Raw genomic sequence first — 25,883 nt, 5'->3', positions numbered from 1 at the left:
CTTCAGTACACTCACAGTTCCCTGTACAGACCTCAACACTCAACTAAACGCCAGAAAATAAGAGAGGATGGCCGTGCTCAAGATTGCCTTGATTGTCTTCGTTTGTCTTGAAGGCTGTGGTGAGACTATAATTCATTTTACTCTGATGAGGAATTATGAAGTGAATAGTAAAACAGTCAAGTGATGAGACATTACAATGATTATTATTATTGACAAATATTTCCCCCTGCAGGTCTGACTTCGGCTTTCAACATCTATGGTCTGCACAATGCTCCAGATGCCCTGAGAGCAGTAAGTTTACTATTTTGATTTCTTGTTATATTTTACATTCAAAACATGAATAACAAAAGACACATATTTTACGATGCGCAGCTTCAAAGTATAATGTGTATAAAACTTATCCGATTAAGAATGTACTGAGACAAGACTTATAACACACACTCAGTACATTCTTACCCAACAAATATAACTTCAAGCAACAAATACATTTAATTACAAGAAATTACAAGAGATTCAGGGATCTCCCATAAATTAGAAATGAAAAGAAACTAGAAAAGGTTTATGAAAGTATTTTGTATATTTGGTGCTACAACTGTGTTTTATAATGCATTTAACACTCTATTTCACAGTTGTGGAGGAATTAATCAGATCTTCTACTTTAGTAAAAGTACCAATACAGCACTAAAATACCTCATTACAAGTAAAATAATAACTAATTCAAAATCCTACATGAGTACAATTACAGAAGTATTATCATCAAAATGTACCTAAAGTATCAAAGTAAAAGTATATGTAAGTATAACAGTATATGTTATAAATACATATGTAAATATATATGTCAGAAGTTGAGCTAGTTTCAAGATGATATAGTGTGAGTCCAACCGTCACAGTGAGAACTGAGATTTGCATTTCTTAAAAATCAGGAAGTCTCTTCAAGTAGAATATTTAAAGTAAAAACCTTTCACATGTGTTTTTTTAGTTTCACCTTTGAATCTAGAAAACCTGGTCCAACCACACATGAGTTTCTTCCTCATAAAATACAATGAACATCAGGAAGTACCCTTCACAAATCTCATGCATGCAAAGACCAATAATGAGGCACCCAGTGTGTGTAAGTGGTTAAATGAGTTTAAGGTGTTAATTCATCTTCATTATGTGACTTTTACTTTATAATCAGACTGGGGACGTCTGCCAGGACTGCACCCAAATATTTGAACTCCTTGCCGACATGTTTTCCAATGCAGACCTCCAGGTGAGTACAATAGCGGACGAAGCACAAAGACTGATAGTAGCTCACTGATATTATTATTGATACTGTGCATGTCTATATTCATAAGTCAATATTAAAACACACACTGTGCTATCCCCATGTGATCTGTGGCTGAATAGTTTTCATTAAATAAAAATAAAAAAACTTAAATTTCACCAGATTTTTTATTAGTTGTCGCCCATTTTCACATTCAGAGGTGCAAATGATTTATTTTCAGTCGAAAATTCTGAGAAATTCAAGCATGCACAACAATAAAGATCCCCTTTTTTATTTTTGGTGCGAAGTCACTTCCTATTTTTTGTCTATTAAAAAGTTGAAATGAAATTTCACACCAGTTCCTGTTTCTCACCTGAGCACAAAGTTCCTCTTTCTTCTGAGTCCCATCTGAGTCCAAAAAGAGAAAAATTAAATTGGTTAATTTCAGTGATTTGTATTATCTATTTTGAACCACATATCATTATAGAAAGACTGTTCACAACTCATCGTTACCTCTATTTTGTTGATACCAGTCAGTTGGGATGGTATAGCTGTGATCAGAAAAAAAAGATCAGTAAAATAAGTGCCAGTTCAGTGATTTTACCAAGATACATTTTATTTACCAATTTTATCAATTACAGAGAGCTTCACAAAGCAAAGTGGAAAGATGCAACAACACATAGTGTACAATATAAGACCTATTACTTAGTATGTGTAACACATAGAAAAATATCATTTTAAAAGTCTTAAACATTTTCACACCTTACAAGGTCTTCACAGAGAGGTGTGCTTTGTAACATGTACTTTTGCTATGAGCAACACAAAACAAATGGCATCACATAAAACTTCTCCATTTGCATGCTTAGATACCACTATGGTGCATGGTACTACCAAATAAAACAGTGTTAAAGACATAAATAACTCAACTACTTATGAAGCTGTTTTTTAGTTTATTTCCATCAAAGCAAGGTTTCAAAAAGGCCCCCCTTTTTTTTTTTTTACAAAGGTTTGTTTTTAGTTCCTAATGTCACAAAAGCTGCAATTTAACCAGCTAGCTCCTGTTAGCTACAGCCTCACTACAGATGCTACCTAGCTAGCCCGCTAAAAACGTGTCTAGGTTGGACCTTTATTTGGTATTAAAGTGGTGTTAACGGAAGATCCTCGCTTTTAAATTCAGTTACCTCGGAAGCCTTTTGACTCTGATCATGTTCTGTGAAGAGGGATACAACTCAAAAAGATACTTTTCTCTTTTTTAATACTTTTGTTTGGTGCTAGCTAGCTAACAACTCGCTGATGAGCTTGCTAGGAAGCACGTGATTGGCTGACAGGCGAGGGGGGCGGGGACTGGTGACAGCTTCACTGTCATGGAAAAAGTATATAAAACTTATTCGATTAGATCAGAAATGAAGTCCATAAAATGTACTCTTGCTTTAAAAAATTATATTTTTTAATTATTTGGTGTTTTTTAATATATGTTATGCCTGTTGCTTTAGGCAGCTCGTTTAAGTTTTTGCCTCAGAGGTAAAAGCAACCATTCTTCCTTTAAAGGGTTATTTTGACCAATCATTATGCAACTGGCTTTGCATTGCGCCTGTTGGTCAAAGATGAAATGCAATTGACTTTGTATGGCCACTACCTTATTGTCTGTTTAATGTTTTGCAACTTCGGCAGGCGCTGTTAACCTCCAGTCTATACCATTGGATTTAAGAAAGAAAAACTGTCTCATTTAATAACATAAAAGACATTATCACAATGCATGTAATTTTGACAGGAAATTTGAAAGTTATTTATAATAGCACTTAAACTGTTCATGCGATCCTCTGACCTTTGACATAGGTTGGCAGAGGGAATTCTGTTGCATGTCTCCTTAAATCAAAGATCATGTTTAGATTTATATCAATAATGTAAATATAATATAACTTTGTCCTGAGGTTTAAAGAACACACAACACCTAATTTAGCGCTCCTTTTTAGAAAAAGATTATGGATGGCCTTGAAAATCTGTGTGACCACCTGCCTGGACCAGCTAGTACTGCTAAACTCTGCAAAGATGAGGTGGAGAAGATGCTTCCACTGGCCATCACCTTCATTGCAGGTGTGGTGGTAAGTTGCATGCTGGATTGATCGTCTTGGTTGAATTTCCCAGAATAATTAATAAATGGAATCAATGCATCCTGTAGTCTTTGCTGTCGGTGTGTTCCTGATGAGATGTCTATCCTAAACACATCTCTTTCTCTGCAGAAACCAGAGCAGGTCTGCAAAGCCATTGGACTCTGTGGCTCCTCTGACGAGCAGAAGATGCTCAGCTATTTCGTCAAGGAGGTCCTTCAGGCTGCTGTGAAAAGTGAAAATGTAAGTGAAGTACAAGTTCGAGGGACACATGCAAAGAATAAAATATTTGTGTGTGTGTTTGTGTGTTGTGTTTTACTCCCTCAACCTTTTTTTTGTCCATCAGGTGCAGACCCCACCACAATGCTCCTTCTGTGTTTTTCTGATCAAGGCTTTGGAGGACATGCTCCCTAAAGAAAGGACTGAGGTGAGTTACGCTCATGCAAAGGAGGAAGTATCTCTTTATCCTGCAAAACCACAGACATGCGGTTGTGCATGTAAGTAGACACCCGAATGCCTCCAGACAGCACTGACAACTTTTGGGTGAAACACTGCACCTTCCTCTCTGCAGGAGGCCGTGGTCAAGCTTCTGGGTGAGATCTGTCATATTTTGCCCTCCACCTACCGGGATCAGTGCGAGGCCGTGATTGACAAGTTCGGCAAGACGGTGCTGGATGCAATCCTGGGCTATGCCACCCCTCAGGCCATCTGCGCTCTAATCCACATGTGTAATGGGCAGGAGGCTCCTCATGTAGGTCAGTCTGCCTCTCCAGTTTAAAACCTATGAAGATGTTTTTCAGTCGGTTTTTTGTGCCAGTGAGCAAGCAGGACAGACACTAAGGCTCCTGAAGTAGTACATCTACATTTAATGCAACCATTATTAGTGTGTTACACATGTTTGGCTATTTAAAATGGCCTCCTTGTGAGAAAGCTCTCTTCAATTTACAATTATATAAAAACGGACATATTTGGTCATATTTTTTAGAAGCTGGAAGAAGCAAATGATTACTTGATAAAGGATGATTCATCAGTTATCAAAAATAACTGATTTGCAGTCTTTCAACAAATCAATTATCATTCTAATGCTCCTGTTTTTTGCATTCTCAGACCCGTGCACTTTGGCCACCTACAGGTGCAGAGACATGACGACTGCCCTCAAATGTGGAGTAAGTAAAAGACTATCAAGCAGTAAACTGGGTTAGCTTCTGAATGCTAAGTAGTGACTAAATTTGCTATTTGTCTACTTCATGCAGACTTTGTTCTACTGTCAGAAATTTGCCTGGAAGCCTCTCAACTAGATCTAAATGTTAAGGTAGGTGAATATTTCTGTCCTTTTTGTGAGAACTTATATCTGCGTTGTTAAAACTAGAACACATAAGGCCACATGAAATATCTCCAACTTTTTCTATTTCAGGGTGGGCCTAAATTAATGAGTCAAACTCATTGTCACCATGGACAACCCAGATCTTTCAACATCAAACTGCATATATTACTTATACTGCTTGACACCTGTGCCATTCTGTTTGATAGCATTTCTTTCTGATACTGATTTCATATCTTACTGCAATTTTGCTCAGTATATACTATCTGCATTGAGTGAAGAAAACCAGGACTTAGTTTTACAAAATATCATGACAAAAGGATTATTTGAACTTCTGATGTAAAATGAATGTGGATCAGATATGAAAGCTCAGCTGTAGGATCAGAAAGTTGAATTATTTGTAAAAAAAAAAAGAAAATGTCTTCACAAATATTCTGTGTACTTACTTTTTTTGTACTGACCTCTGTATAAAACGTTTCAGGGCTTCATACACTTAAGTTTCTTCCTGTAATCTTTCACGCAGTCAGATTATCTCAGAAGAGTTATCTGACTAAATGTAGTTTAATTCATATCAATGGATAGGTATTATATTCTGCCAATAAAAGCGCATTTTAAAAAAATTCTCATTCGTCTTCTCTGTATTAAATTGTCATACACTGGCTTTCCAATAGTTTCACATCAGCACCCTGTATTTTGTACGCAACTTTTTTAAGTTGTCTTAAACCCAAACCTGGTGTTTGTAAAAGTTCAATTTCTGTGGTAATGTTTCTAAACCTTTACTTTAGTATATGTTGTTTTAATGTAAAGAAGTGAATGTAAATTATTGAGCGTAAGGATGTTTGTAGGTTAATCAACACAAGTATAAAAGCAAGAATATAAACTATTCTCAAGGTTTTGTGTCAATGAATTTATATTCTGCCCGAGGGTTTGTTATCATCTTAAGAGCTTTATAATAGTGATAACTACTTCTGCCTTCATGTTTTACCATTTTTGTTTCCATCTACAACTTTTTTCTCATTTGTTGTTGGCCGAACCTTCATATACAAATGATAATTTGAACTAATTATTAGCTGTTATAAAGCAAGGTTTGATTAAATGTACACTGAGACCTTTAAATTAAATCACTTGAATCTTCTTCGTGAAACAAAATAAATAGCCAAAAGCACAGCCAATGAGCACAAAGTAGAGTGCAGTTTATTTTTAAAGGGTTTGAGAGAGAAACGCAACAATTCAGACTCCTCAGCATGAATTATTGAAGAGGGAGATTTATCAACCTCAGGGTAGACACTGGGGGAGGATTCAACAGGTAAGGAGTTAGACATTAGGGGGCAGGGGATACGGGCATTGCAGAAAATGAGAAAAGGCACTTTTTCACATTCAGCACCCACAATAACAGACTTACTTCTTATTATTAAAAAAATTATTACACAAAAAAAAAAAAATGCTTTACACCCCCCACATGAGACCATGTAAACAGGCTGGTTTCTCTGTACAACACCAACCAATCATTGGTCTCTTCTGTGGATGAGCTAAAGGATGCAAACATATCGTGAAAAAAAATATCTTTGGGAGGTTGAGTCGTCTCACCAGATGACCACTCAGGACATAGATTACTTTTTTAAAAAGCTCTCAGCACCACTCTAACAGATCCTATCTGAGCTTTCTCTGCAGTACACTCAAGCTGAGTGTAGAGGAGCCAAACTCAAGATGAGGTATCAGTGTTATCAGAGTAGAGAAAAGAAAATCTTAATTTCAGTTTATGTGAGGACACAGTGCCATCTAGCTACACAAGGAAGACATTTAAGGACACACTAACTGCGCACACAGCTCAGACAAAGTACCAACTGTGGGGAATTTTAGATGAATAACAACCTTTAAGCTTACAGCTGGTTTAGGCTTATCTCTGCAACTATATTGTGAGGATCCATGTCAAGGAGAAAGGCCACTGGGGAAACATTGGAGGCATATACTGTGCATATTTAGTCCCTAGAACACATCTTTTCTCTTTATCTGAATTTCCTCACTAAACTCTCAACAAAAAGCCTTAAAAAGAACAATGGCAGGGAAAACCTTGACAAATAAGGATCTTTTCAAGGGAACTAATGAGGAAATATCAGACTTGTGCCATCCATTGGGTAAAGTGTATAGAATGTTTTTAAAAACCTCTTTACTAAAAAGTTAATTAATCATTTAAAACGAAAAGCTTCAGCTGCAAGCTCAACATTCATTTCGGGACTCCTATACATTGAACATCAAAATAGAGGCCTTTCCACTTTTGGTAACTCTAAGAGCAAATGTTGCCGTGCAATTCCAGTGGAAGATTCAAAATCCACAAACAAAGCAGTAATATATTCCATTATGTTTGTGAATCACTTCAAATGGTCCCACGTCCTCATGTGCACTTAAACTAACTCTGCTGAGAAGACGAAAGCAGTAATACGATGTCTTACATCCACTAAGCTGACTGTGTACCGTCTTGGTCCGTCTTTGGATCTACTCTTCATGTTCTTCCGTGCCAATCCACCTTTCACATTGTGTGCAGGTGAGACTAAAGGTGTCAGGACGGCCTGATTATGAATCCCACTGCTCTTGTTGGGAAGTACCGCCCTGGGCAGCATTCAAGCACTAGGATTGGCCAGGCTTCACAGGGCGGGTCTTGCCAATACGAGCAGTGGGACTCATAATTACGTGTCAGGGCATTAAACATGTGCGTCTGAGAGGAAAACAGCATTTAGATACAAAAACTTGTGGCACACATCACTCAGTTGTCCTTACTTGCTGGTCATGTAGCAAGGAAGGAACATTTTGCCACTGGATAAAGGCAGCCCCGTCCCAGAGGCGACTGAGCCGAGTTTCTCTGTAGCTACACTCAGAGTCAGCCTCAGGTAGGGGGAAGGGAGAACTGCACCTTGCCTTTATCTTGGTCAGTAGAACACTGATGCCTTCAACATTATATGGAACATTCACATGGCATATAAACCAACAAAATAAATTACAAAAATGGAGTGATTTCATCGCGCAGCCCAACATAACCACAAGGTCATTAGCAGCTTCTGACTTCTCTGTAAAACGTCAGAAAAAAAAAAATGGCCTGAAGGGACAGCACAAATGAAGAAATTAGCAGGTTTTGTGTAAGTTGAGACATTTTTGACACTTTTTGTTCCGACAAAATTTCAGGGGGGTGAGGGTATGGGGGAACAGAGTGGATGTTTTTGCAAAGCTAAACTGCTATTAACCCAACAAAGTTAGGTGAAATGGGAAATAACATGTTGCCATTAAAGAAAAAGCAACATAGGATTCCAAACACTGATAACTTTAGTGAGATTCTGAATTTAAAAAGCTGAGGAATACCAGAAATGTCTTATCAATACCCATATGCTTGATTTGGAAATCTGCTATAAATATGGCTTAAATATATACTGCAGAGATTAAGTCAATCCACTCATAGCTAGCAGTGTCAAAAAGATGAATAAAAGCTGGCAGCACTGCTCAAATCTGTACCAACAATTTATCCAACATGCTTGTTCAAATTAATATCGGCAACGGAAATACTTGTGTTATCTCATAAAGATCTGTACTACCAGGGGGAGGAAGGGAATATTTTTATGACGTAGAGGCTGTGGTGATGTGGTGATGCGATGGTGATGAGTGTGTGAGCAGGAAGAGGGGGGAGGAGGAAAAAGGAGGGAGGTAGACAGACAGGTTTATCTGTAGTACATCTAAGGCCCACTCAAAGATAGGAGGAGGGGTTCAGTATTTCAGCATCTTGGGCACCTCCCATGAAAAGCAGTCACGGCCGAAGTGACCATAAGCTGCTGTGCGCTGGTATATTGGCCTCTTCAGGTCGAGTTCCCTGAGACAAAAACAAAATAATAATTTATAGAAACCAGAAGCATATGTTACCCTCACTGCATGTTTGTCAGCTAAAATCTAGAATTTGATACCACAGGATACCTCACGATGACTCCTGGACGGAGGTCAAAGTTCTTCTTCACAATTTCCAGCAGCTCCTTCTCGCTCCTTTGGGAGGACCCAAAGTGGAAGATGGAGATGGAGAGTGGATGGGCAATTCCAATAGCATAGGATACCTGAAACAGATTATGCCCACATTACATATTTTGCTAAACAAAAAAGTACTTTTAAAAACTAGCAAGCATAATAATTGATTGGTAGCCAAATTTAAGGCATTTTTATTGCGTTTATGGCTGAATTATTGTTTATACTCTCATTTAATATTCAGTAGCAGTTAGGCTCTAGAGGCACCCTGACAAATATACAAAATAGATGGTGGAATCTTTAAAAATAACAAGCCCAAACTAAATAAGCTATTGACAGGAAGGAAGAAACAAACAAACAAACAAACAAACACAGTTTGAATGCTTAAGAAAAATCTTCAGAGCAGAAAAAAAACTTCACAAACCACTCTTTCAGTAGAATCTGGCAGATAACCGGATCGTGTGTGAGCGAATAATTCAAGCTGGGCGCAGTCGCTGCTCTCTGTGTTTAGCAAACTAATAACTTTTAACAGATGCCTTAAAGGGTTTAGTCTTTGACACTGTAATACATAGATTTGGGGAAAGTTATCCCTTTAACACTGTGATTTATTGTACACTAACCTGGACCAACACACGCTTGCAGAGCCCAGCTTTCACCAGAGATTTGGCCACCCAGCGAGCAGCATAGGCAGCAGAGCGATCTACTTTTGTGTAGTCCTTCCCAGAAAAGGCTCCGCCTCCATGGGCACCCCAGCCACCGTAAGTATCGACAATGATCTTACGCCCAGTCAGACCAGCATCACCCTGCGAGAAGAAACGCAGGACTTTGAGGTTTGTGTACGGTAAAGACAAATTCATTTTGATTTAAATGATTTTGTTCATTTTGACCGAAGCATTTAAGAACAGCAATTACATTTTTTGTCATGTGAACGTACCATAACATAATAAGATCTGAACATGTGTTCGCTGAAATCATGTGTTCACTGAAATCTATAACGTCACTTTAACTTGGTGTGACTGTGCAGGGGTATTAAAGAGGTAGACGGTTTAAAAGCATTCTTGTCTCACCTGCGGTCCTCCAATGACAAAGCGTCCACTGGGCTGCAGGTGATAGACGGTTTCATCATCAAGGTAGACACTGGGAACCACCGCTTTCACCACCTGCTCCTTCAGACATTTGCGCATCTCATCCAAACATATAGCCTCATCGTGCTGCACTGAGACCACAATGGTGTGGACACGCAACGGCACCATGGCTCCTTGATCCTGTCGGTACTGAATAGTCACCTGAGGGGAAAACAAACAATGAAAAATAAACATTAAAAAATAATTACCAGGAAGTAATTACAGTCCAATGATCTAAGTAGTGTCTGATATTGTTTTTGGATTTCCCTATATAATGAGTAGTGAATAAGTGAAGGTAAAACCAGTTTGGCAACTTTTAAATCAGGATGTGCTTGAAGTTCTGTTGCCAGCTTTCGTTTGTGTTGACCTCCACGTGGTAACAGCCTAACACATTATAATGGAAATAAGCAATTGTAAATTGGGTTTTTACTAAATTGCTTCTAAAATCCCCCAAAACTTTAGAGTGGCAACATATTTGTTGCAAGGAGGTAGTTGCCTTAGTTTCATTTAGTTGTAAATGGAATAGCTTTGGTTTTGGACTTAAAGTCAGACAAAACAAGATCACTCTGGACTGCAAATTGGCATTTACAATTTTCTGACAGCTTATAGCCTATAAAACTGACAAAAAGTATCAACTGATAATGAAAGTAATCAAGCTCATCTACAGTACTAGCAATACGTCTCTGCACTATGTCTTTAAAAATGTAAATTAGGAAAGAAACATATTCCTGTAGGAGTCAAATTCCTTGACAGAGCACAGATACTTTGCCAATAAATGTGATTCTGATTCATTGTTTTATCTTGTAAGTAAAGCAGATGGACTCTGTGCAAGGGGAGGCATCATTTCCTTGTCCTACCTGAGTTTTGGAATCGGGTCGGAGCCACGGCAATGTCCCATCTCGGCGCAATTCAGCCATCTTGGCATTGAGCTTGTGAGCCAGGACAATAGTGAGGGGCATACACTCCTCAGTCTCATCAGTGGCATATCCAAACATCAGACCCTGTGAGAGGTGCAGTAACAAAGCACAGCATGAATATGGGGTCCAAATAACATAACATCAAGAACCTTTGTTACCACCACATTTCTGGCTACAGTTCCCCAGCTGCGGATCAAACACAAACATAAACATGTGAACGCTCCGACCTGGTCACCGGCTCCCACATCCTCCTCCTTTCGATCCAGGTGAACACCCTGAGCAATGTCAGGGGACTGCTGCTCCAAAGCCACCAGCACATTGCAGGTCTTATAGTCAAAGCCTGTTGAACAAGACAACTGAACCTCAGTAACCGGTTTCACATGTCAATCCTCACCAAGCCCCATTTAAAAATGAACTTCAACCTAAAAGCTGGCAACAGAACTTCAAGCACATCCTGATAAAAATTGCCAAACTGGTTTTACCTTCACTTATTCACTACTCATTATATAGGGAAATCCAAAAACAATATCAGACACTACTTAGATCATTCACACCCTAAAGGCTACTAAATTATTATTTTGTTCACAGTGCATAATGATAGTTAGCGATTGGTTATTGACTCTCTCTACTTTTTATAATGTAATGTTGGATCCTTCTAACTAAATATTCTGATACCACTGCTAGTACTTCCCTTGAAATGATGAATACTTTTGGAAGATTTAATGCAATCCTATGTGTAAATCGTAATATTCATTGACACGTAATTGAATCATTCCACTGAATAATGCTGAAGTTTGTACTTAAGTGAGTTGCTTTAACTTCATGAGTCTCAAAATGAACTACACTCAGGGCTTTGAAGTTTCATCACTGTACCTTTGGAGGAGTCATCATAGCCAATGTGTTTGATTGTGTCCCTGACAATCTTCTGGTAGTCAACGTTGGCCCTGGAGGTGATCTCCCCCGCCAGCAGGATCATCCCCGTCTTAGCAACAGTTTCTGAGAAGACAATGACATGCGAGGGAGGGATAAGGGCAAGACTAAGTGTAATAGATAATTAAGAACACAGAGGTGAAAGGGAATTAAGGACACCTCAATTATCAAAGTAGCTGGAGATTAATTTGCTTTTAATTAATTAATGAATAGACTAATTGTTGCAGTTCTATCACTAAAATAGTAAGCTTATGTTGCATGATGTCCAACACAACCTAAAACAACTCACCTGCAGTATTTGTGGCAAAGACATTTTATGTTCCATTTAAAGGCTTTGAGCTCTCATTGATATGGTAGTATGACTGTCGCTGGTTAGACAGGTTGTCATAGCAAACAGGAAAGTTGCCCTACCTAAAGCCTTTCCCGCTATCAAAATTCTCTATGGCTGGTGTATTCAGGTGTGCACATCATAGTCATTTCAAAAATGTTCTATCAAATCTTCAACAGGGACTTTTAGTTCCTGATATAGGGCCTAAGTTTACTTCCAGGGGCTCCCTTGTTCCCAGTACAGTTTGGTTGAAATGGGCCTATACCTCACAGGAACCACAAGATACATCAGCAAATATTTCTCAAAAACAAAAGATGCAAAATGTTACACGATTGTGTGGACAAGTAAGTTTCAACATTGAAATCTTAATAAACGACAGCCTCTGTGGTCAGCCTGCCTTGTTTTTTTAAAGACTTACCACATGCTACTTTGGCATCAGGGTCTTGTTTGAGGTGTGCATCCAACACGGCATCACTGATTTGGTCACAAATCTTATCTGTGGAATAAAACAGGAGAATTTTCAGAACTCTTGCAAACACACACGTAAACCTGGCAATGCCTCCATTTTGCTCATTGATAAATATACACACATTGTAGAAGACTTATTATTTGTTGTTTAATATAACATTTAATTTGGCTAAAAGATTCTCCACCAAGCTGAGTTTCACTCCATTAAAAATAAAAACATTCAGAATTAGTTTACACCAAGAAGGTTTTATGTTGGTGCAAGGAGAAATGAATAAACTATTCTTAAAATTAACATTTATAAATTAATTAATTAATTAATCAAACATGAATTTGTTAATTTGTCTTGCATGCAAAGAATTTTCTCGTACATCCAGTAAAACAAAAAAGACCGGATGTTAAAAAAAAAAAATTACTTTCCATATTTATTACAAATATTTAGGCTGATCCGCCCTCTGTAAACGCTGTGTTGGTGTAAAGGACATGTAGAAGCTTATAATTAGTCGAGATCTCTTCAGGCACTTTCATTGTCAACTATGACGTATGTGAATGTGTTACACCCATAGTTGAGCAGCAGCCCCTGCAGTACCTATATTTAGGACCACTGGTAAGCCTATTATGTGTTGCAATGGAGCTGACTATAGGCTCTAAAATGACCATAAAGATGAATCTCTTAAAGCAGCTTCAACAAAGATTGAACATTGTATTAAAGTGGGATAGGTGGCAAATGAGAGTACAATAGAAATGATTGTTACTTTCTATGTCAAAGTGCAGTTATTGAGCTCACAATGTTTAACTCTGAACATAGGAAATCAATCAGCTGATGTGTATTGTGCATTATGAGGCTCATGAACAGACTTTAAGGCATATGGTTTGGATTTTGTGGCAGCACAATACCGAGGACATTAAAGCATCTCACATACAGTACCAGTCAAAAGTGTGGACACACCTTCTCATTCAACTACTTTGAAGAATCTAAAATATAAAACATATTCTGGTTTGTTGAGCATTTGTTTGTTTACCACATCATTCCATATGTGATCCTTCATAGTTTGGATGTCTTAAATATTAATCTACAATGTAGAAAAAAAAGAAAAAGAAAAAAAAAACCATTGAATGAGAAGGTTGTGTCCAAACTTGTGACTGGTACTGTATGTATATAGAATATACATACAGTACCAGTCACAAGTTTGGCAAAGCAACATCTCCCTCTGACCGCACAATAACAACCTGGACGCTCGTGAAGCCACAGAGCACGTGTCACCTCCATCACAGGTGATACCCAAATGATGCAACGTCGTATGCTAGCTAGCCACTAAGGAGAACATTAGAAAAAACAACACTGAATACAAGAAGCATTTGGCGTGTTTAAGTTTGCTTTTGTATACAAAAAAATAAATGGTGTAGCTGTTGACAGAGGCAGAGAGAGGATGAGCAGGAAGCTTAGTGGACAGCTGACACACAACAACACGCTGACCACTCACTACATGACCTTGTTCCGGAGGCTAACAGGGTGCTATCAGGCTAATTAACCACCTCGCAGACACGTGGTTACAGTTTACAAACTCACCTGGGTGTCCCTCTCCGACCGACTCCGACGTGAAGAGGAAGCAGTCTTCATCAATGAGCGAGTTGTTATGGAAACCGTTCTGCTGCCCGTTCATGTTAGCCGACACACACACACACACACACTGTTAGCTGATGAGCTAGCCGTTCAGATACCCCGCGTAAAGACACCGGGCAGGGGTTTTTTGGGGTGTTTTTTTACGGTCTCCGTCTGGGACAATGACCACTTCAAAATCTGGGCACGTTGCTTGAAGTTTCGGCTCCCCCCCGGGTGACGTGAAGACCGGATTGGACAGCTGTGTTCATAAGACTGGAGCAACTTCTTCAGACCGTTCGAGTCGTTTCTCTGCAGCCAATGTTGTTGCTGAGCTCAGACCACGTGGTGCAAATGGGCGTGGTGTAATTAAGAGAAGGGTTTCAACATTTTTATAAGCAACCTGCTGCATCACTCCATCATCCTACTTTTTTTTATAAATACCATACAGTACCAGTCAAAAGTTTGGACACACCTTCTCATTCAATGGTTTTTCTTTATTTTAATTTTTTTTCTACATTGTAGATTAATATTTAAGACATCCAAACTATGAAGGAACACATATGGAATGATGTGGTAAACAAACAAATGCTCAACAAACCAGAATATGTTTTATATTTTAGATTCTTCAAAGTAGTTGAATGAGAAGGTGTGTCCAAACTTTTGACTGGTACTGTATGTAAATGAAATATATTCTTGTTTGAGCTGTATGCTGCATGTCTATTTCTGAGAATGGACACAGAGCAACATAAAAGTGTTAAATAACTTGTATGAAAACACATTCTTGGCCAATAAAGCTCATTCTGATGCACCATCACAGATTAGGGGCTTTAGAGACATTTAGAGCCTTCCATCGTCCTTAAACGGTGGAAAAATAAAAATGTACATATGGTAAGCTTGAGAGGCTTGGGGAAGTGAAAGTAACAAGTATTTAAGTAATATGATCTCTTTTCTTAGTTTTTGTTAGTACACGTGCTGCAGCATTCTGGATCAACTGGAGGGATTTAAGAGATTTATTAGAGCAGCCTGATAATAAGGAATGGTAGTAATCTAGTCTAGAGGTGACAAATGCATGAACTAGTTTTTCTGCATCGCTTTGAGACAGCATTTGCCTGATTTATGTGTGTTTGAAATTTGAAAGATGCAAATTTCAAGTATTTCACTTGTTTGAAGAATTCATTGGAGCCTGAAGGCTGGACAGAGTAGCAATTAAAGGCTTTACATTGGCAAAGACAAGCATTAGGATGACATTCAAAATCAATAAGCAAATATAAAAGAAGAAAACATTTAGATTTTGAAAAATAAATAGATAAAAAAGATGGGCCATAAAAATAGATTTGAATAGACCAGATATAAAGTTATAATACAGCAGCATTTTGCAAATTTTAAGGTTTTTTTAGGGATTTTTGGAGGGTTGATGAAATGAAGGTATCTAGTATATAAGGTATCTTTATTTGAAGAATTTCACAGGTCTGCAAACATTAAAGTATCATGACTTATTTTAGAGATTTCAAGAGGCCTAAATAGGTCAATGTATCAAGTGTTTCGCTTTTTTTACAGATTGTAAAGGTCCCAAAAATGTAATAGTATCTACTATTTTGCCTGTTTTAAGGGGTTTTTAAAGGACTGAAGAGGTGAGGGTACCCACTATTTACATCTCACATCAGTATTCATCTCCTTCCCTACCAAACAACATAGAAATCAAACTTAATTTCTGCTCAGTATGTGGACAGGGAACAAAACACACCCAGTGACAGTTGTTTGAGGGCATCTGTAATGAAGATTTAGGTTTGCCTCTTTCTCTTTCTGCAGCCAGCTTCTTGTGAACTATGCAGTTGTGATAAGTAGCCTTATCTTTGGCTGCCCAACAGATGACATGTATTTGTGTGTGCAATGTGTTTGTCTTCTTCTCTCGTGTTGATCTTTGGTCGAACACAAAAGAGATGGTTATCCACGGCATGCTTATCCACGTCTCTGTAAAAACCTAAAGATCTTCTTTCGTCTCAACTAATTTCATAGATATTTAAAGGAGTGACAGTTTGTTATGTTGTTCCTTTTTTGAAATTTTAGATTCCTTCATGGCATTTGTCTGCATGAAGCACAATCAACATATCAATGATTTCATGCTGGACAAGCTTTTTTTTCCCCTCTACTGCTGTCCTGCAGTTAATGTTGTGTTATTATATGTCTTGAGTACACATGTACACACAAATACACACCTTTTCTCCAACAAATTTTTTTTGTGATATGATTTCTGTTTGATTTTTACTTATTTTATTCGCACACTCACACAAACACATGACACTTATCGTCCTTGAAGCAAAACAAACACATTAGCCTTAAGACCCACTCACTGATCTCTATAGAACAGCTGCTGTTCTAAGATTACTGTTCAAGTCACACGGACACATGTACATTTCAGATTGACTGAGGTGGCGAAATGCTCAAATCTCTGTTCTTTGATACATTAGATTCAATTTATGAAAACAGACCAAGAACTATAGAGTTAAAAGTTAAAACCATCGTCTGGTCCAAAATGCATGTTTCACACATTTGTTTTAACACATAGGCCTACACAAACACACACACACACAAACACACACACAAACACACACACACGCTCTCTGATGTGGACTATGACACCGTCAATGCGTCTGGTCCAGGGTCCTTATTTTGATATGAGACTCTTTACATGGATCCATATTGCTGTCAGTAATAACTGTTCACATCCGTCGCAGGTTGACTCTGACTTTGGTTTCACATTCAATAGGTTTGTTTACGTATGATATAACTTATGAGTCTTTAAAAGCACATGGCGCTGGGAGTCTGGACACATCTTTGACTCCAAGATACACATGGTGTATTCCATGATGGTAGATTCAGAAACAGAACTGCAGGGCTACGATGTGGAATGTTTGCAAACTACATAAGGCGTCACTGAATGTGCTTCATCCACGAGCACAGTGACGTTGTGCGATCAGACACTTAATGCATGGATATTGCCATTGTTCTTCTTGTCCAGCACCTCCTTTCAGCTTAATGTCGTTTGAATTCTATGCAGTGTCTGTTTCCCCTGTCTTCCCTATCTGTTTGAGCCCAGTGGGGCTAATCTGAACTATTCTGTGTTCACCTAAAATGGCAGCGACCAGGGCCTCGGGTGCAGTCACCCCACCGCCTGGAGACACAGGGCTGCGAGGACTGAGCGGGCTGATGACGGGGGACAATATGGTGTCGGGGGAGACCAGTCGCTCCTTTTTAGCAGCAGAACAAGGTGAGCGGCTGCGAGTCTGGCATTCTTTGGAGCGGGGACAGAGGCTGAGGCCCTGCAGGGAGGGGAGGGGGTTGGTGGAAAGAGCAGGAACAGCCGGGCTCCGGCTTTGACGATGGCGGTGGTTGTGTTTTCCGGTTTTAGGGCTCGGGCTGCGGGAGTTTGGAGTGAGCAGAACCAGAGTGCTGTCATCTTCTGAGCTGGCGTCTGAACTTTCGGAGCGATGCGCCGTGGGGCTGTGGACTGGAATGTTGATCTGTTTAGGATTGAGAGTTCAAAAGAAGATAAGGGTATTATGAGGGAAAAGTACAAAAAGTATTTGAGTACACCTGGTCATATCTTTCATTTCGGTAAAGGAAGAAACACTACAAAGTAGAAATACTCCACTACAATTAAAAGTTCTGTATTTAAAGTTTTAATTAAGTAAAAGTACAGAAGTATTATCAGCAAAATCTAGTTAAAGTATTAAAACTAATATTGTGCAACAAAATGGCCCATCGGATCTGTTATTGAACTATCTTTTTACATTTTTGAGAAGCACTTTAATGTTTTGGATAGTTGAGGTGGAGTTAATATTATCTACTTTATATACTGTTGACAGGTTAACGTATAGCAATGCATCATATTTCATACAAACTCATCATATGGTTTATTTGATTTTATTCCTCAAAGTAACTAGTAGCTATAGCTCTTGGATACATGCAGCAGAGTAAAGAATACAACCTACTGAGTGTGGTTCTTTTCCTGTCCCAGTTTGGTGTGGAAGAATTCGACAAGCCTGCATAGAGCAAGACTTCAACCCCATAAAAGTATTAAGGGAGTGACCAGACTTCAATTGCTTGAGACTCAAACCAAATGACTTGAGTCACATGTCTTCTAGATAACCCCAGGTTTGCTAAAACTTACAAAAACTCTCATGTGACTGCTCCCCAACGACCCATCCTAACCACAACCATTCCAGGTCAATGCCTCACCCTAAACCATCTCACAAGAGCTTTGGAAATTGAGGGTTAACAACTAGAAGTAACCCTTTTGTTCCTGCAGCCCGTCCAAAAAATCTTTCCCAGAAGAGAGGCGGTTCCTAGCAACAGTCACATATGTCTGTAATGCTTGGGTTTCCACATACATAAATACATACTATATATATATTTAATGCATATATCCATTCATGAATATTTCATACGAAGCAGTGAAAAGGCTTTTGTCTTCTGACTTTTGTTACCTGAATTTGCGTTGACAGTCCAACAATAGTGTTCATATTATTGCTGTAGTAACCCAGGATGTAGTCACAGTCATCTCTCGGCAAATCCTCCTCTGAAAATGTCACCTGGTGAAGAAATGAACGGAAAGAAAGGAACCCTGAATTCAGCTGCTGCACAAAATAAATGTGTGAATTTGTGTGTCTGACAAACCTGTGTTGCATTCTCTCCCTTGGCCCATATGTATGCCTGGTAATCTTTGTGATGTCTGAATCCAACCTGTGCAGACCAAACAAATGGACATCATTTCAAATACTGACTCTGGCCATAGAATTGTAAAAATGTATCCTGAGCTTTTGAGCAAAAACAATCTGAGAACTACCTTGTATATTGCTACCCAGTCCCATGAGCTGCGCTGATAAGTTGATGCAACAGTGAATCTGACTGTAGCATCTGAGACTTTACACCATTCCTTGTTTACCTGCAGCTCCACCAGGGGCATATTCACCTTGAATGGGAACTAGGAAAAAAAAAACAGAAGGCTGTTAAATAAACATAAGCAAGCAAGACAACGAGAGATGTCATTAAAAACGATGGTACACTGTATGTTAAGGACATATTGTCTCACATGCAGTGAAAACAAGGCCGAGACAGGCTTGTGGTCGCTGATGGTGTAGCCCATGTGACTTCGGTACGCATGCTGGGTCACTTTAGTCGACCCGCCCAACCACGAGGTCAGCCCCCGCTGCAGTGCTGCATTGTGGGTAGGAACTGGGGAGCCGGTACGACGAGGGCGCCAGAGGATGCGGTCCGTCCAGGCAGGTTTCCTCTTCTTTGTACTGACAGAACAGAAGCAAAGGACGTGTTATTTCAGACAGCCACAGTTTAACAGGCCTCGGCCTCTAGAAAAATATAAAATATGATGGGGGAAGTTTACGATTAAGGCGCCTTGACGAACCTGGTGTCGTACGTATGAGTGCCCACATCAAACTTATAGGTGGGTGGGAATTTGAGTGGTCCTTCAATGAAGCCTTCAAGGATGGACTCTGTGTTTTTAGCAATGTTGAGCTGTGGAGAGAGAAATGTTGGGAAGGGCAGAGCAGGCACACACCTAGATGAATATTATTCACCGTAACATTGGGGGATGTTTGTTCACTTTGTGCTACAGCGCCCTCTGCTGGTCATAGTTTGTGATCAAAAGACAAACTGGTGTCGTAAAGCCTTCAAGAAAAGGTCAAGGAAGGAATGTTTTAAAAGGCCTCACCTGATCTCGCTCCCACAGAAGTGGCAGTTTATTGCTGTCGATGGCACATTTCACCACATGGATGTCATAGTCTTCAATACGGAAATTTAAATCCCCAAACCAAAAGACGACACTGGAGACAGAAAAGAAACCCCCTCATGAGAACACATTTTAATTTAAATAAGGAAGGATGCTTCTTTTTTTTTCTTCTAAGACGCTATTATAAAGGCGCTTTTAAATAATCTACTTTACTTTTTTTTTTGCTATCCCAAGAAAGCTGTAACATTGTTTGTCAAATAAAATGTGTGATTTGAAACTCAAGATCACACAAGATCATATTCTGAGCCTTTTAAGATAGCTGAGCTTTTAATCATGTAATATGGTTCCGTAAGATGTATTTATCACTGGTGAGCAGCTGCTGCATTTTTAGCTCAGGTCATGTTCAAATATAGAGTTATTTTGAAGTGGTCAATCTTCAGCTAAATTAAACAAAGACATTTATAAAACAATGATGTCACCCACTCGTGGTCCAGCACACCAGTGGCAGTGCCTCCTTCAAACTGCTGCTGCTGCAGGATGCTTTCAAAGTCCTCCATCCGCTGCTCCAGGTTCCTCATGTGAGCTGGCAGGTGACAGTTGAGAAAGCACACTGGATGGCCGAACATTGTCATCCTCGCGCTGACACCCCCTTTATTCCCCTAAGAGTGAGAAAAAAAGGGTAAAGAGAGGACACGTTGGATAAAATATCCCTTAAGGGGGGCTGTGGTTCAAAAGATAGACCGGGACTTCCACTACAAAGATAGTATAAAGCACTTTGAGTGGTCCAAAGACTAGAATGGCATTATATAAATGCAAGGCCGTTAGCATAAATAATTTAATATTTTCATAAATACGTTGAGCCAGCATGCATCAACCGTATCTGTGTTCAGGGACAAAGTCAGGACGTTTTTTCTGCCCGAGTCACAGAACCAGAAAGCCAGACAGCATGCTGCTGCACTGACCTCAAAGAGAAGGAGACTGCACCAGCAGCAGCCAGGGGTGATGCTGACATCAACACGCACAGGAAGGTCACACACTGACATATGCACCCACGCATGCACACGCCTGCTTGCAGTAGGGAGCACACCAGTGCCTTTCAATACCCCATCCCCCCCTCAGTTCCACTGACACAAACCCACCTCAAATGCAGTAACGTAATAAATCTCAGGGTGAAGAGCAGCGCTCTTCAATGCATCACACGTACCCAATATCCCCCAAGTCCTGTGCGTGTACTCTCAGTCTGTACACCTCTGAGGAATGGAAGATGGCAGAATTTAGAGAAAACCAGCAGCAGAACTCCCTGCATACGCTGGGACGCCACCTACAGGGATGGGCCAGATGAAAAATATGATATTAATCCAGTAAACTAGATTTTATAATGACAAAAAAAAGGATAGGAGTTAAAAAAATATCTACAGTATGACTGATATGATGAGATTTAACTCCTTACTGACCAAAACATATCCAAAAGGACTCAGCGTGTCCATGCAAAGCTCACTCCACTGGTCCGAGAAAATAACATCCTTCAGCCGCTTGTTAATCATGGAGTTGACCTCCTGGAGTCTGCGTGGTGCCAGAGAAGTAGGAAAAGAAATGTCATCAACAAGCAAAAAAACTAAACATTTATAAAAAGGACAGTGATGGGTAACAGGCGGAGCCGCATCAAAACGAACACAGATGACTGAGTGGGCACTCGCGGCTGTCTCCTTGGCGCTGCTGAGCCTGGTGGAAATACTTGCTTACCCGATGATAAACATGTCAACGCTCCCATCTGAAACATTTGGTCCGAACAGAGAAGTGATGTCATCTGGAGGGACAGCTGATCCCACGTTCCATGTGACGATGTACACCCTGTCGGAGATTAGAAATAGTGGGAATGCTGCATTCGATTTAAGTACTATGTATTGAATACTGTACGTGAAAAGGAAATAATCTGTGCTGTAATCCATAGAGATATAGCTGTTATCAGCTCTCTATATATATATATACACAGCCTATATAAATTTAGGCACAATTAAGCCCTACTTTGTACCTCGATGATGACTAAGGTGTGTGTATGTGTGTGTGTGTGTGTGTGTGTGTGTGTGTGTGTGTGTGTGTGTGTGTGTGTGTGTGTGTGTGTGTGTGTGTGTGTGTGTGTGTGTGTGTGTGTGTGTGTGTGTGTGTGTGTGTGTGTGTGTGTGTGTGTGTGTGTGTGTGTGTGTGTGTGTGTGTGTGTTTGAAGAGACAAAGAGAAAGAGATGGAGCTAACTGTCCTTTGAAATTAAACTACCACTCATACTGTTTTATAACAGAAACACCAGAGTTAACACAACTCATTAGGGCTGCAGCTAACATTTATAGAATCAATTGATCACTTAGTCTATAAAATGTCAAGACCAAGTGAAAAATGTCAAAAACAGTTCTCTCAAAATCTATTATGCTGGTTGCTATTTTGATTCATGAATTTTTGACATCACATGAACACAGTTTTAAAGACAAGGACTTGTTTCCCAATTCCATTAACTTAAAGGACCACATCAGTGGTTTTGCATATTCAAGCAAATTAAATTATTTACAGTACTGACTTTTTCAAAAGCCTACCATAAGATTTGAGACTCTTTCCATTAATTTCAAAGGCCTATAATATGAAAATCAATGTTGCCTACAGTAATTGGAAATACGCTAAAGTTACCTTTATTCGGGTTTTTTTCATTATTCGCTTAAAATCATATTATTTCTGAACCCTTTTTGAAAACTTCAAAAGCACTTTCATACATAATATATGAGAGTTGGTTGTTTATTTTAAAGTCAGAAGTGACCTAATTCTTGTTTTCTTATTGTTTGTTTGCAAAATCTCATTTCCACACAACATAGCTCTTCCTTTTGATGCTTTTCAGCAGCAAACTCCCAAATCTTAAAAGGCCTATCCAGAACACCTTCAGACATATTTTCTCCTTCATCTCCTTCTGCCAACCAAATGTGTCCGTCTCACTCTTTTTTAATTAAAATTTGCAGCTTTGATTCATGTGACATGGTCTGGCACACATCAGCTTTCTTACAGTCGCTGACTGCAGGACAGCTCCTGCAGCTTTATTTAGACATAACAGGGAACATTCACAGTACAGAATCATTTTAAACCCTTGTGGCAGTCACACAGATTAAAATACATTTATTGCATAAAGGTGTTATTAGTTATCTCACCTGAAGTCATTGTTTTCTCCACCTGGCTTCTCAGACTGCACTTGGTTCTGCGTGGAGCTCCCAGGTGAGGGGGCCCGCTGAGGCTGAGGACCGAGGCTGGATTTGGGGCTTAGGCTAGAGGGCAGGCCAGGATTAGGGCTAAGGTAAGGCTGGCTGGTGTAAGACTGAGGGCTGCGGGGACTCTGAGGACTGTGACGGCAGAAGGAGGCCTCTGTCGGGGAATGTGACAGGACGTTGGCACTCTGAGGTCCTGGGATACAAACGGGGATTAAATCGATTTCCTTGGAGGGGTCCACTGAGATCCTGGTCGACTTCGGAGCAGGTTTAGTTCCGAGAGCAGTCGGTCTTGGCCGGCTTATGCTTACCAGTGTTGCTGGGGTGGTTCCAGACTCTGGCTGCGTTGACTGCATTAGGTCTGTCACTTTCACAGGTGCGACTGCAGACTGCATGGTGCTTAATCCAGGCTGTTTCTTGAGCTCCTCTGATTGGATGATCAGAGGTGGTTCCGGGATTTCGAACTGTGGAGGTGAAGCCGGAACGACTCCGATCAACGCGCAGGGTCCAGGTTGCACTTTGGCTCCACAAGGGTCAGTGCTGATTTGTTTCTGCTGCATGCGATCCATCAACCTGCAACAGGAAGGATGTGGATAATTATTACGCATTTATCTTCATGGTGTTTGAAAGAAAAGACAATTTGATAAACAAGCAAGACGGAGAGCATTCTTTGCTTTTCATCATGTCTTGAATCAGCCTGCACCCAACCCATCAGTCAGTCAGTGAGTCCTTGTAACACCGGTGCAACAACAAAGAAGTGGTGGAAGCTCAGAGAAAGCATTACATTACATTGAGCAGCTGTCCACGTCATGCTCCCCAGGCATCACTGATGACACAATCATGAGTAGGCAATAGGGCTGAGGAAGTGACGGAAGAAGTACTTACATCACTGTTACAAGTAAAATTCCTGCATTTTAAGTAAAAGTACAAATGTTTAAGCTTAAAAAGATACCCAAAGTACAAAACGGAGAAGTACTCATTATGCAGACTGGCCCATTTCTTAATCACATAAATATAATTGGATTATAACGATGGATGCATTAATGTGACAGCTTTACTTCTTCTGTTGCATCTGGTAAAGGTGTTAACTATTTGATATACTGCTGAGTAGCTTAATCTATAATAATGCATCATAATTGATCCGTGGATTAGATTTTGTATTAGTAATTTGAATCTGCTGTTAAAACTGTCGGATAAATGTAGTGGAGTAAATGTACTTAATTATATACCACCAGTGGGCTGAGGAACTAACTTTGTTCCTCCATCCTAGAATACATCCTTGTTGCATAGCAACATTAATTAGCCTTGTGACCCTTCTACAAAGCACAAGACAGAATTGTTGGTGATTATAATGAGACGGCACCACAGTGTTAGGCGGGTAACTGCTCACTGTGACACGTTTGATCTCCTCTCCTAGCACAGTTCACACACACACACACACACACACACACACACACACACACACACACACACACACACACACACACACACACAGCTGCAGATAATAAGCACATCAGACAATGTCAACAGAGCCTGTAGGTCACGAGGAAGAGGACGCCTGACATGGTGGGAGGACAGGGGCCTCTCCTCCCACCATCTTGTTTATGTGCTCTCCCACACAGAAATTGTATACCTCTTTTAATTATTCATGAAATGCAAATGAGGATATCTTAGTAACAGAGCATCTCATGTGACCACAGTTGTAACTAAACAGAGCGTTGACTAACTGTGATGAGCAGGTTTGTAATTAATTCACTTTTAATAAAAAGTGAAAAGGCAACTTTCCCAGCAGCACAGTACTGAGTGGGCCCTGTTAACATCTCATGGTCCACGAGCCTGCAAGTCTGAATGACAGCTCCATAATCTACAGAGGTGGGAGGTGGACTGGTGAACAAAACACCACAAAGCTAAATTCTACATGTAAATCCCCCAAACACACGCAGCCGCAGTGAAAGCATCCTTGTGATGACATGTATCTTACCTTTCAGGGTTCCCCCCCCCCTTATTTTTTCATTTCCAAGGTGAACCGCAAAGGTGATGAGGGGAGCAGCATCAGTGCGCTTCTGTCTCGCACGCCAATCAACGCAACGGAGATGATGTTACGCAAAGACTGAGCAGGATAAATGATGTGGAGATGCAGTCCGACCCGGAGCCTGCAGGACGCCTCCGTCACGGTGCGGAGCGCGGCGCGGGGCTGTCAGGAGAGGAGGCTCTCATGGTGATGTTTACACCGAGAAACAACAGCTGATCAGACCTCATCACACCTCATCACACCTCATCAGACCTCATCACACCGTCACTGTCTACGGAACAACACCTGCGCGCTCTACGGTCAGCATCCCGCGTGCATCTCCTGCACACCGGCCGTTCAGCGACCCATCACGCGCGCTCTCGGTGCACCTCCCTCTCTCTCTCTCTCTCTCCTCTCCCTCCCCCTCTCCTCTCTCTCTCTCTCTCTCTCTCTCTCTCTCTTCCCCTCCCTCTCTCTCTCTCTCTCTCCCTCTCTCTCTCTCTCTCTCTCCCTTCTCTCTCTCTTCCCCCCTCTCTCCCTCTCTCTCTCTCTCTCTCTCTCTCTCTCTCTCTCTCTCTCTCTCTCTCTCTCTCCCTCTCTCTCTCTCTCTCTCTCTCTCTCTCCCTCTCTCTCTCTCTTCTCCTCCCCCTCTCTCTCTCTCTCTCTCCTCTCTCTCTCTCTCTCTCCCTCTCTCTCCTCCTCCCTCTCTCTTCTCTCCTCTCTCTCTCTCTTCCCCTCCCTTTCTTTGTCTCTCTCTCTCTCTCTCTCTTCCCCTCTCTCTCTCTATCTTCCTCTCTCTCTCTCTCTCTCTCTCTCTCTCTCTCTCTCCTCTCTCTCTCTCTCTCTCTCTC

The 25,883-nt window shown here is 40.4% G+C and overlaps 3 protein-coding genes across 3 annotated transcripts; 1 reads left to right on the top strand and 2 right to left on the bottom strand.

The window, feature by feature from the left end:
* Positions 1-5,302, top strand: LOC129102092 (prosaposin). Its single transcript, XM_054612053.1, has 10 exons — positions 1-119; positions 233-291; positions 1,178-1,252; positions 3,220-3,348; positions 3,487-3,597; positions 3,701-3,781; positions 3,926-4,109; positions 4,462-4,520; positions 4,608-4,666; positions 4,769-5,302. The coding sequence occupies exons 1-9, from the start codon at positions 68-70 to the stop codon at positions 4,650-4,652; spliced, it is 795 nt and encodes a 264-aa protein (XP_054468028.1). The 5' UTR covers positions 1-67; the 3' UTR covers positions 4,653-4,666; positions 4,769-5,302.
* A 545-nt stretch (positions 5,303-5,847) lies between these two features.
* Positions 5,848-14,381, bottom strand: mat2aa (methionine adenosyltransferase II, alpha a). The gene is made up of 9 exons (XM_054612357.1): positions 14,006-14,381; positions 12,389-12,466; positions 11,586-11,708; positions 10,940-11,052; positions 10,653-10,796; positions 9,739-9,957; positions 9,292-9,474; positions 8,630-8,763; positions 5,848-8,528 (listed from the first exon to the last, which is right to left on the bottom strand). The coding sequence occupies exons 1-9, from the start codon at positions 14,097-14,099 to the stop codon at positions 8,426-8,428; spliced, it is 1,191 nt and encodes a 396-aa protein (XP_054468332.1). The 5' UTR covers positions 14,100-14,381; the 3' UTR covers positions 5,848-8,425.
* A 2,707-nt stretch (positions 14,382-17,088) lies between these two features.
* On the bottom strand, positions 17,089-23,605 carry LOC129102054 (inositol polyphosphate 5-phosphatase K). The gene is made up of 12 exons (XM_054611988.1): positions 22,968-23,605; positions 21,528-21,635; positions 21,239-21,347; positions 20,989-21,105; positions 20,268-20,443; positions 19,767-19,878; positions 19,461-19,570; positions 19,131-19,341; positions 18,885-19,022; positions 18,716-18,781; positions 18,526-18,630; positions 17,089-17,559 (listed from the first exon to the last, which is right to left on the bottom strand). Exons 1-12 carry the CDS (start codon positions 23,588-23,590, stop codon positions 17,089-17,091), a joined length of 2,346 nt encoding a protein of 781 aa, XP_054467963.1. The 5' UTR covers positions 23,591-23,605.
* Positions 23,606-25,883: the final 2,278 nt, after the last annotated feature.

This window comes from Anoplopoma fimbria, chromosome 14 (assembly GCF_027596085.1).
Source record: "Anoplopoma fimbria isolate UVic2021 breed Golden Eagle Sablefish chromosome 14, Afim_UVic_2022, whole genome shotgun sequence".
In the NCBI taxonomy this organism is placed as follows: Eukaryota; Metazoa; Chordata; class Actinopteri; order Perciformes; family Anoplopomatidae; genus Anoplopoma; species Anoplopoma fimbria.
Note: the sequence above shows the minus strand (reverse complement) of the source record. Positions and strands in the feature narration are given on the sequence as shown.